Source organism: Gopherus flavomarginatus, chromosome 4 (assembly GCF_025201925.1).
Source record: "Gopherus flavomarginatus isolate rGopFla2 chromosome 4, rGopFla2.mat.asm, whole genome shotgun sequence".
Classification (NCBI taxonomy): domain Eukaryota; kingdom Metazoa; phylum Chordata; order Testudines; family Testudinidae; genus Gopherus; species Gopherus flavomarginatus.
In genome coordinates this window covers 157,408,134-157,420,889 of record NC_066620.1, presented here as the reverse complement: position 1 = coordinate 157,420,889, position 12,756 = coordinate 157,408,134, and the positions used below count along the sequence as shown (strand labels likewise).

Sequence of the window (12,756 nt, the reverse complement as noted above, 5' to 3'; positions counted from 1 at the left end):
CTTTCTCATGCTCCCACACAGCTAAAACTCTCCTCCAGTCTTTCATTGTCTTGTCTCCTGGTACGTCGTCATCTTTTATTTTGACAAATGCAATCTGCTGAGATCCCTTCAGAATGCTGCTGCAAAGATCATTGTCCTAGCCCATCAATTTGACCATGTCCCCCCTTCACTGACTTCCCCTTCTCTATTGCATCAAACATAAGCTGCTTTCTTTCCATTTTCAAGGCCTTTCATAGATTATCCCTACTTACCTATTGTCATAAACAGATAGCTAAGGGTTAATGTCTCTTTCACCTGAAGCACCTGACCAGAGGACCAATCAGGAAACCGGATTTTTCAACTTTGGGTGGAGGGAATTGAGTGTCTGAGTCTTTTGTCTTTGTTTTCCGTCTGCCTGCTTTCTCTGAGCTTTGGAGAAGTAGTTCTACTTTCTAGTCTTCTGTTTCTAAGTGTAAGGACAAAGAGATCAGATAGTAAGTTATATGGTTTCTTTTCTTTGGTATTTGCATGAATATAAGTGCTGGAGTGCTTTGATTTGTATTCTTTTTGAATAAGGCTGTTTATTCAATATTCTTTTAAGCAATTGACCCTGTGTTGTATCATCTTAATACAGAGAGAACATTTGTACTTATTTTTCTTTCTTTTTATATAAAGCTTTCTTTTAAGACCTGTTGGAGTTTTTCTTTACTTCAGGGAAATTGAGTCTGTACTCACCAGGGAATTGGTGGGAGGAAGAAATCAAGGGGAGATTTGTGTGTTGGATCGCTAGCCTGATTTTGCATTCCCTCTGGGGAAATAGGAAAGTACTTTTGTTTCCAGGATTGGGAACGGAGAGGGGGAGTCCCTCTGTGTAGTTTCACAGAGCTTGTGTCTGTGTATCTCTCCAGGAGCACCTGGAGGGGGGAAGGGAAAAAGGATTATTTCCCTTGGTTGTGAGACGCAAGGGATTTGGGTCTTGGGGTCCCCAGGGAAGGTTTTTCAGAGGGACCAGAGTGCCCCAAAACACTCTAATTTTTTGGGTGGTGGCAGCAGGTACCAGGTCCAAGCTGGTAACTAAGCTTGGAGGTTTTCATGCTAACCCCCATATTTTGGACGCTAAGGTCCAAATCTGGGACTAAGGTTATTACACCTATGACCTCCCATACACTTATCCAGATGTCTATTCGCATCTCCAGTCAGCCCATCCTATACTCTAGCATCCTATACTCATTTGTTTCATTTTCAAATGTCATGCTTTGCTATGCTGCCCTTCATGCTTGGGAGGAAGTCCCCCTAAACATCTGCAAAGCTGCCTTGTTGTTCTCCTTAGAACTCTGTCATGATGCCTCATCCTGACCAATGTTGTCTCATTTTTTCCTTGTAATTCCCTGTTGTCCTGCCTGCATTTATCTGTTTTCCCTTGTCTTATGATTAGATTGTAAGATCTCTGGTGCAGGAACTGTCTTTTTGTTCTGCGTTTTGTACAGCGCCATGACTAGGGTTTCTAAGTGCTATGGTAATACAGATAATAATACAGACCCTATTCCCCCATATCTAAAGCTGACTCCTTTCTATATAATTTTCGTAGCTTAATGGAGTGAGGTACTGTTCATAAAGTATTTTATACTTTTCCATAGTGATTACACAGGTAGATGATGATTTAGATCTCTTCTAGGCGTTTTTACATTGATCCAAAATAATATGTTCTTAGCTACTTCTCTATTTTTTCCATCACTATCTGCTAGATCTGTCAGGGGCCTGTTGAGTTGGACTTTCCAGTACAGGATGTAGTTTTTTCCCCAAAAAATGTTGGTTTATTCCAATCCAACACATCATTTTTTGGAATATCGGGAGGAAAATAAATTCATGTAGCTCATGGAGGTTAGGAGAAATATTTTCTTTTAAGTACTTTGTTTAGTCTGTACAAACTCATATGTATTCTGTAGCTGTTTAATTGTAAATTACTCAAGCCCTATATTTGATGCTTCAGATTTAGTATTATTTTTGGTATCCTGATTTATCATTGAACTCATAAATTTGTTTCAGAAAGCAGTAGATCATGCTGGATTGGTTAATAGCACATCTACATACAATGCAGTTTTATGTTCTGTTTTTATTAACTGTAACTCCTTGCTATGCTGCTATTCTTACGAGTTCGTTGAAGAGGGTTAGCAACAAAGGGAATAGAGGACAACCTTGTCTGATTCTTCTTTGTAGATTAAATTCGTTAGAGTTAAACATCTTAATTTTAATCCTGGCAGAGGAAGTGGTGTCCCATAATATATTTATCCAGGTCTTGATATTGCCTCAAAACCTCATCTCTAATATCCATATTTTTAAGAGCTTTACTTTATCAAATACTTTCTTGGGCTCCAGGGATAGCAGTAGATCTTTAATGCTTTTTTATTTTGCATTTTACCAATTCTTCTTGTGATTCTTCTAATGTTGTCGCACAATTTATCTATTGTGTATGAAGCCCATACAGTGTGTGGTAACTGAGGAAAGACAGCTTCAGTTCTTTAGGATGAGAAATACTTGTGACTAAAGTTTTTTTGTTTTGTTTTTCGGGTGCTTTTATTTTAAAAATCATTTGTTTTCACATCATGTGGAAACAATTTCCCACAGATATCTTCTTTATTGTGTTCCTACCTACCTGTTCATGTTTGCTGCAAGAGCTGAATCTCAAACCTGTGCAAAGTTATAAAAGTGAGGCCAATGCCCTGCTTAAAATTGAACTTTGAGTCCAGTACTGGTAACAGTGGTACCACTGTCAATGCAGAAGTGCTGATCCTTTACTGTTTTATGATGATGCATTTATTTAAGGAGCCTAGAATCACACTAGCTATTTTTTTTTTTGCAATTGTATCAGGTTATAAACTGATTTGATTTGCTGTTCGCTACTAAAGTTATGTTGTTGAAACATTATTTCCTCCCAGGTGTTTCAGTTCTATTGAATATGCATTAAGATTATTTTCACCAGTCTGCATAATTGCAGAGTAGTTTTCATTTTATTTAGATGTTCATTCGAGTGCTTTTAAATAATAACTTACATGGTGAGAAAAATTCACTTTGTGCAAACAGCAAATGTAACATTTTAATTCTTCCTCCCTTTTTTGTTGAGATTAAGGTACATCATCTTTTCTTCAGTTATCACAGAAATTTAAGATTATTAGAAAAGCTGAAGTAAAAAAACTCTTTCCATAAAATTCATTTTTATATTAAGGTTATTTTTATGTAAGTTGTCTCACAGATTTCAGGATTACAAATGGGGGTTCCAAACTAGTGTCAGTCCTCTTAGGAATCAAAACTATTATGCAGTCCCATATTTATCTATAATTGAGGATGATAGTGGACAACAAATACCGTGAAGGTTGAAGAAAATGGCACACTGATGTTTAATCTTGCTAAGCTCTGAAAACCCTAATCATCATCTTTTATTATATGCTTTGAAAATACCTTTTTGCCCTAAACCTAATATGTGTATTGACTGGAGTTTTTTGTTTTATAATAAAACCCACTATGTTTGGATTAAGCTGCTTCTTTACAGGAAACTATTAAATTCCACAGTCATTCACTTTGTCAACCTGTAAGATTTCCACTGGAAACCTCAAGTCCTGTAAACATAGAACTTTTTTTTTCTCAATTACAAAACTATTTCTCTGGTCAACTCCTTAAGTGTTTCACTGCATAGAGAAACATTTCTGTTTTTAAAACGTATTGTACAGGTGGGCTCTGTGCATTGTCTATACCTGTAGGCACCACCCTGCAGCTCTCATTGTCTGTGGTTCCCAGCCAATGGGAGCTGCAGAGCTGGCGCTCGAGGCGGAGGCAGCATGCAGAGCCCCCTGGCCGCACCTCCACATAGGAGCTTGAGGGACATATCGGGGGAGCCACGCTGAGCCAGGTAGGGAGCCTGCCAGCCATACCAATCCCCTTCATCCCCAACAGCAACGGGAGTCCTGGGCTGTTCTCCACTGCCCACCCACCTCCCCAGTAGGTGCAGCATCCCCAGGCTGCCCCCCTCCCCAGAGCACCCAAGATTTAGTCAGGATATATAGTACTAGTCATGGACAGGTCACAGGCCATGAATTTTTGTTTACTGTCCGTGACCTATCCATGACTTTTACTAAAAATACCCATGACTAAAATGTAGCCTTACCCATGAAACAGCATGCAGTGTAGCTTTAGCTATTTTAGTCCCAGGATATTAGAGAGTCAAGGTGGGTAAGGTAATATCTTTTATTGGACCAACTTCTGTTAGTGAGAGAGACAATCTTTTGTGTATGGCTTGAAAGTGTCTCTCTCTCACCAGTGTAAAACTTGGCAGCTTTGTTAACACTGAGGATAATACTTAGCAATCTCCATAGCAATGCTCTGAGGGTTAATTATGGTAAAGTTTGTGCATCGGTTTGAAAATGTAAAATGCTAGTAAGTACTGGTTTTATTATTTGATGTCCCCCTGCAGCTTCCTACTACAAATGGGAATGCAAATGCAGTTCCCAAAACCCAAGCTTGACTGCAGTTATGTATTGGTGGAGTTTACTACCTGTAGGAATACACATTTTTGTCCAGTTATAAACCATTTTTCCCTTGTCTGGAGCTTCATTTCCTTTATCTTTCAAAAGCAGTTCATTATGAGGGTACTGGTTGCATCTTCATATGTTTTGTTTTTTAAAATGGGGCATAAACTCATGTTTTCCTCCAACAGCAGGTGTCCTTTTGGTGTGAAATTTCATACACTGGTCTGATGTACGCCATCATTATTAGCTTTTGTTTTGCTGAGATATCACTTAATTTCTTTGATGTGGAGATACATATCTGAAATCTCTTAAAATGTATTACAAAATTTTGAAGAGATGTGTATGTTACCCAAACTGAAATTACTTGAACAGACAGCTGGCTTTCTAGGAAGTAGCACCTTTTCTTTTGTTACTTACTTGCAAAGTTTTTTACAGAGGTTGATTTAATTCAGTACTAAATACTGCGGTATGTATGTGAATTGTATGTCTCTTTCAAGTCACAAAGATGTTCCTTTAATAGTTGTGTATCTAATTTTAATTGTTCATTTATTAGTTCTGACTGTGTCTTCCCAATTTGCTTACAAGAAGTACTTCTGTTAGAATTAAAATACTTCCAAGTAAGAATTTTGTTCCCATCTTCCAATTCTGTGATGTGATTGTTATAAATAAAATATTGCTTTCAAGGAAGTAATCCTGAATGCCTGACAGTATGCAATTGGTGTCATACATTGAAGTTAGAAGATGTAATATGCTGTAACTGGTCTGAAGCACTAGATCATTAGCTAATTATCTCCTTGCTGTTTTATTCTGTTTATATATGACATGCATTTTTTTCCCTTCTGTTGTAGTATTTAAATCGTGGCTGCACTAGATACTTTGCTACCAAAGACACAGACAAGCAAATTTTGCAAAATCGCAAAAGTCCTGAGGTATGGTATATTTTCCACATTTTCAGTTACTTCAAATTACTGTCTTATGCTGATAATGTTAAAAATGTCAATCACATTTGTTTAGAATAAAATGAAATGTTCATTTTACACATCTTACTTGACAGGTTTAAATGGGAACTGGCTGGCATGTTTAAAGTTCTAGTTTTGAAGTGTTTCTAATATTTTATTATCAGGTTCAATACTGAAAGGACTTTTTAAAAACAAAAATGTAAATTTATAGCCTAAGATGTAACCCCTAAAATATTTTTAAAAATCCCTTTTTAATTCTTATCTTACTTTAATTCCTATATTTGTCTTAATGGCTCAGCAGATCTTCAACAGGAGACAAAGCAAATATCTTGTACAGAATGTTATCTTAAATTCTTTTTCCTCTTAGCAGTGATACTTTGCAGAGCATTGTTTATTTACCACTTACGATTTGTTGACAACCTTTTTGTTTTGCTTTTGTTAATAGCTGGTTATGGTATATTTAGCCAGAGAACTATTTGGAATTACTGTATAATTAATTATATTCCTATGAGTTAGATGCAGAAACAAATAAGCAGAAAATACAAGTAAAGCTTTTTTTTTTTTCTGTTACAAAGTTTAACCAGTTGAGATTGAATAATCTTTTTCATAGTTAAAAAAAACAAAAAACCTCTATGTTGATGCTGTTGTGGTGTTTTGGACAATTCTGTATTTCATAGTAGTTACTAAGTTAGGAGTGCGATTGAGGGCACTAAGTGTCAAAAGCCATGATCTCACTGGATGGTTAGGCCTTTTGAGTGGTGTCATAGCCACACACCGATTCTTTAAGCACAGTTATGATTTCATCCCCAGGAAGAGCACATTCTCTTCACCACACTCTTTCCCCCCCCCCCCCCCCCGCAACTGTTTTCTCTTATTCTACTAGTAGGAACTATTTTTTCTAGTGCAGGGGTAGGCAACCCATGGCAGGTGTGCCAAAGGTGGCGCACGAGCTGATTTTCAGTGGCACTCACACTGCCCAAGTCCTGGCCATCCATCCGGGGGCTCTGCATTTTAATTTAATTTTAAATGAAGCTTCTTAAACATTTTAAAAACCTTATTTACTTTACGTACAACAATAGTTTAGTTATATATTATAGACATATAGAAAGAGACCTTCTAAAAACATTAAAATGTATTACTGACACACGAAACCTTAAATTAGAGTGAATAAATGGCACACCACTGCTGAAAGGTTGCCAACCCCTGTCTTAGTGGAACAATGCATTTCTGAGTAGAACATGTGAAATTTCACATCTCCCCGACAAATAAACTAATTACTTTGTAAACTGTAATTTAAATGACTGGAACTGATGTTCTAATAACAGTAAGCCACTTCAGGTAGTTCAACAAGGCTATTGTGGATCCTCTCAGGTGGCTCAAGGCACTTGATTTTTGGTTGAATGCCTGATTATGCATCCCACTCATGTACCAATAGCCTATTAATGTGCACTGTGGAGTGGTTTATTATTGTTTTGTTGGTGAGAAGGAGAGTTAAATTTTAACTTTCCACCACCAAGCTGTAAGGCATCATCATGAATGTCTGTCTTGGCAGATAATTAAGCCAATCAAAGAAAATGTTTAATGTAATAGTTCTTTGTGAGTGCTGCTGAGCTATAGAAATACTGTTTGTTAATGGACACTTTCTATCCAAAGTTCAGTTTGAAACCATTGTTAATGTCTGAATTAAAATGTACTAAAAGAAAGAGATGATATTGGAAATGAATGTTGACGACTAAGTAGTGAAACACATGATACCACTAAGTATTAAGCCCTTGTCTTTGAAGAAGTAAATTTCTTTGGGATTGGATGGCAGACTATTTACTGAGGAGTAATAGAAAAAAAGCAAGTTTTTCATAGTCCACTAGAACCTCAAGTCTAGCTATCTAACTGGAAACTATTATATTGTCCAGTTCTTTTTAGATAGGCTGTGGTCTTCTTTGCTCTGTCACTTATTAAACTTGTTCCTGTTCTATATTTTAATAGAAATAGCTCCTCGGTAAATTAATGTTTAAATTCTTTTTCTTTTCCTTATCAGGAAGATGAGGTGATCATTTTATATAATTAGAAAATTTAGTTTAATTTTTGTGTGTGTCTAACTACTGTTTGACGTGAATCTTTCAGATGCATGCACTATTTTATTCTGACATGACAATAGTAGTATTTTCACTATAGGCTATTCTGTGGACTCTTATTTCAATTAAATTAGCAATCTTTTTCAATTTAAAGCATTTTAAAATTTAATTGTAAAAATAAAAATTATGTATATGTTTGTTTTAGCCTTTTGGCTGCAAGCAGTTGTTTACTGTCGCCACCCTGAAATAATGAAGTTATGTCGTATTCTGGTGTCAAGACAGCCAGTAAAAGATGACTATAATATTTAATGGGTGCTTGTCTTTTAACATTTAAAGCACTGCAGAAAAATATACTTTTCTGAACAGGAAATGTAAACAAATATACTTTTGTAAACCACCCAGTGAAAAACTCCAATTCCTTTCCAGTTTTGAATCATCCTGTAGCCCCTTCTCCTTCCTTCTGTCAATGTCGTACACATAATAATGTTGTCACTAGCACCCCAACTTGTCTTTCCCCATCAAAGACTAGAAACCCTCCCCAGTTCATATACTCAACCTTTCACAACTGCTTTTTGCAATCACCCATGCTATCTGCTGCTGAACCATTGCTGTTTTCCTGTTTCCCCTCCGCTACCTGTCAAACTCTCCTACTTCATTAGGTCTCTTCTGAAGATTGGTTAATGTTCTAAGAGTCAAGGGCACTTGAAAGCAAGTTATAATATTTTTAAGCATGTATAAATAGTAACATCTTTAGTCCCCTTATATATTTTATGGTTTTGTTTTTGCATGTTTTGTGCTGCTTGTTCATAAAATAAATTATTAATTACAGTTTACTTTCAATCGTTTGATTAAATAGTCTGCTTTTCTTGCTCTTTAATAGTACCTAAAAGCAGGTTCCCTGAAGGATCCTCTACTGGATGATCATGGAGACTTCAACAGAATGTGCACAGCAATGAAAAAGATTGGCCTGGATGTTGCGGAGAAGCTTGATCTTTTCAGAGTAGTAGCTGGTGTCCTTCACCTTGGAAATATTGATTTTGAGGAAGCTGGGAGTACTTCAGGTTAGATGAATTTTTTAATTATTATAGTCTTCTTCTAAAAAGGTATGAATGTTTCTTGACTAGATTATACAGTCATAGAAGATTAGGGTTGGAAGAGACCTCAGGAGGTCATCTAGTCCAACCCCTTACTCAAAGCAGGACCAGCTCCGAACTAAATCATCCCAGCCAGGGCTTTTTTAAGCCTGATCTTAAAAACCTCTAAGGATGGAGATTCCACCACCTCCCTAGGTAACCCATTCCAGTGTTTCACCCCCCTTCCTAGTGAAATAGTGTTTCCTAAGAGCCAATCTAGACCACCCTCACTGCAACTTGAGACGATTGCTTCTTGCTCTGTCAAGAAGATGACTAACTGAGATAAAATGCACACTACATTCTGAAACAAAATCCTGTTCAATGTCTGCTCCATAGCTAAAGTTAATTTAGCTGCCCATTATCAACCTCATCTTCTTTTGAAGTCTCGTTTTCTAACTTCATCAATAAATATACAAAGGCACTAACACAGTCCCCTGAAATTGATCAGGAAACAGGTTTCCTGGAAAGTTTTTTGGTAGAAATCAGAAAAGAAATTTTGCACTGCTATGTTTTGAAAATTTACCTATCATTCAATTTTTAAAAAATTTCTAGCTTGATTTTTGGCTCTTTTCACTAGCATGTCTTGGCTTAGAAACTCAGCTGTCTGTTTTGTTTATTTTGGTATGGAGAAATACCTTCCTTTTAGTAATTTTGGGCTGAAGAAAGATCTGTAATATCAGCTTTATAATCTTACAATTGGTAGGGAAGAGGGTAGTTGGGGGCAGAGCAGAGATATAAATTGAAGGTACAGGAAGGCTGGGGGAGGCGAAATAAGGAGCAGCTGGGAAACTGATAATCTTACTATGCAACTTAACTTTGTTAGGTCTATTTACTATTTTGCTATCCTTCTTGTTTCTTTAAACGTATATATTTATTGCTGCTTTGTTCTATGGATGAGACTTAAGAGAACTCCAATCTTGACACACTTTGGATTTGTCCAGGATAGAAATATTCTCTGTGTGGAAATTGTGTATGTCTAAGATGGCAAGATAGCAGCTTTTTAACTTGTTCTTCTCTTCCCTACCTCCTGCTACCTGCATAACCAGGTTCATATTTGTACAGATCTGTTAGAATGAGCATGTAGAGGAATGTTTAAAATTATTTTCAGAGGTTTATAAGGTAGGTTTATTTTCAGAGGTTTTAGAGGTTTGTAAGTGTAAATTGACTAGCTGTTTGTTCCAGGCATTAATTGAGTGTGGAAAATGTGAAAGAAGAGAAGTCTGGGAAAGATGGGCAGTGAGCTGGGGATAGTAAGGAACTGTTTGGTTCTGCAAATGGGTTATCATGGGCAGGAGCATGGGCTGCATGGTGGAGTGGGGTGAAGAAAGGAGACAGGTTGGGAGGAAGAGGAAGTTGCAGAGGCCAGAAGACATGGAAGTAGGACTGTCAGGGATTGGCAATGGCATGAGTGCAGTGGATGGAGGGAAACATAGAAGGGAAGAGTCTTTTATTTAAACTTACAATTCAAACCATTTTCTAGAATAAGATCTTCAAGAACTCAAAGTGTTTAAATGTGAGTAAAAGCCCCACACATTCTCACCCCTCCTATGTACACATACACAGGTGTTAAAAGGACTTGCTGAAACTTGCAGAAAGGTAGCCTAGCTTTGGTGGGCCGTATATGTTCTGCTGGGGCAGGACTCCACTCCTGAAGTGTGTTTATACCAACCTGATATAAACTTTTGCTGCTGCTTCAGAAAGCTGGGGAATTACCTGACAAAATTTTGTGGTTGATAAAAGTTACGTTTGAAAGTGGTGTGTCAGTGGAGCCCAGTTTACTCTCAGGCATTACATTTCCTCACAAAATCACTAGTCTTTTAAAGAACTCAAATGTTTTATTGTCTGTCAATGAACAGTTAGTGGAGGACTGCCTGAATCCCTTAATTCTTCATCATTTGTTATTACCCTCACAATAATTCCACCTTAGTTTTAGGGTTATGAGGGATAAAAGGTCTGTGCTTCTGGCGAAAGTAATCACAGTTTATTTTATTTTTTGAAGATACAGAAGTCTTAACTATGGGAAAATGCTGAACTTTTTTTTATGTCAAGCCCTTGCTAAATTGTTGTGGGTCTATGAGCAGATTCTAATTCAGACTAGAAATAAAGCATAGATTTTTAAAACGGGAGGTAATTAACAGTTGGAACAATTTACCTAAGGATGTGGTGGATTCTCTTGCTTAAAAATCTTTAAATCATGACTGATTGTCTTTATAAGAGAAAAATGCTATAGTACAGACAGGTTTGGCCTTAAAAATCTATTACTCTAATTACACTTTACAGCATCATGAAAACATGATAATGCTGGAAAGGCCTTCACTGTGGATTTGTCAAAGAAAGCATTTAATGGAAACTAGTGTCGTTTCCGCCAACTCAACCCTTATTTTTCTTGTGTACCCTATACAAGTTTATGGTTAACTAATGTCAGGGTTATCATGTTTAGTGCCATGTTTCTGAGATAGTGAAGTCTGATTTATTATATGGCATGTGGGGAAAAACTGCTTCAGAAATTAAATGCAACAACCATCAAGTGAAATAAGAACTAAGATATGTAATTTTGTTAGACTTGTAAATATATGGGTGAAATATTTACAAACATAGGAATTTTTTAAAGTCTTTTAAAAATAGCTATCAAAATATATATACAATAAATCAGTATAACAATAACTAATTAGGAAGAGTATAAACAACTGCAGTACATTATCAAACATCAACATTTATTTCTCCAACTCTTTCTGTGTTCTGAGATAATCCTTTCTTTAAGAGCTAGTAGTTTTATAAATCTTCAGTTTTTGGAACCAAGAAATGCATCCTTTGATGTCGAGAATTCTATGGGTTAGGAAAGTCGATCTCCAGGTTGCAATGTTTCTTTTTCTTTCTGGTCCTGTTCTGCTCCTAGACTGCAGACTGGAGCTGTTTCTCTTATAGTAAAAAGGGGATTTGTGAATACAAAAATGTCATACTAATATAATATTATATGACTTGTTTATATTTCTCAAACTTCAGTCTCATATCTCAGTACATAGTGTGTAATCACTAAATTATCAGTAATATAAAGGTGGATATTGATCTGTTGACAGTTCTGAGTTCATCTTTTTTTTAAAATAAGTAGTCACTAATTGTCATCTCAGCTGGCTTTTGTTGTAACATCTTTCTTAACTTGTTCACTAGGTGGATGCATTCTGAAGAACAAATCTAGTCAGTCTCTAGTATACTGCGCAGAATTGCTAGGTTTGGATCAGGATGATCTACGTGTCAGCTTAACCACCAGAGTCATGCTTACAACAGCAGGGGGCGCCAAAGGAACGGTTATAAAGTAAGTTCAGAACACTCCACTGTTCAGCTGTAAATGCAAAAGTAGCCCATTTAAAAATAAATGGTAAAAGTGATTATAGATATATCTTTTTAAATTAATAGCTGTCCATTGTTCAATCTTCATGTGTTTGTCTGTAAATAGTTTCTAAAACATGGATTTTGATGCAGATTTCTCAGTGTTTTCTCATTGCTTCAGTGAGATAGTCAACTTCCTGATACCAAAGAGCTTGAAACGGTAAATAAACTGTCTACCATCATACCAGTTTTTATTCTCTTACCCCCACCTTCAACTATAGGAATTGGATACTATCTGTGTAACAAAAATAGCAGTTATGAGCATATATTTTTATATATATATAAAAAATACAATATAAGCAGCATCACTGTAGTAAATTGTTTAGAGAGTTCAGCCCTTTGCTTATACATTTGAGAGAGGGCAAATGACCTAAAGCACAGGCTTAACCACTTTTAAGTACAAACTGAATCAATTTTAGCATAACAATGATTATTTAAAAGTTAAGGGAAAACATAGTGTTTGTAATTAAAAGTGTGCTATATACCTTGCAAGATGCAAATGGAGATGGAAGTGAAAAATATTAGCTTGTAAGTAATGGTGGTTATGCTGGTTGCTTGTGGTGGTTGTTATAGTGGTTTGATTTTACTAAATGATCTAAAATGTACCTGTTGCCTTTCTGTGTTCTTATATTTACTTTCATGTTGAAGGATAATGTGATTGCTCTACAGTATTATGATTAAGTAATGATTTTTAAATAAATTAAAA

The 12,756-nt window shown here is 36.3% G+C and overlaps 1 protein-coding gene across 2 annotated transcripts in view; it reads left to right on the top strand.

Moving 5' to 3' along the window:
* MYO6 (myosin VI) overlaps nucleotides 1-12,756 on the top strand; it is a 169,933-nt gene that overhangs the window by 70,335 nt on the left and 86,842 nt on the right. For both annotated transcript variants that reach the window (XM_050950114.1, XM_050950113.1), the window contains exons 10-12: nucleotides 5,348-5,428; nucleotides 8,411-8,591; nucleotides 11,832-11,976. In XM_050950114.1, the coding sequence (XP_050806071.1) occupies nucleotides 5,348-5,428; nucleotides 8,411-8,591; nucleotides 11,832-11,976 (407 nt within the window). The remainder of the gene's footprint in view (nucleotides 1-5,347; nucleotides 5,429-8,410; nucleotides 8,592-11,831; nucleotides 11,977-12,756) is intronic.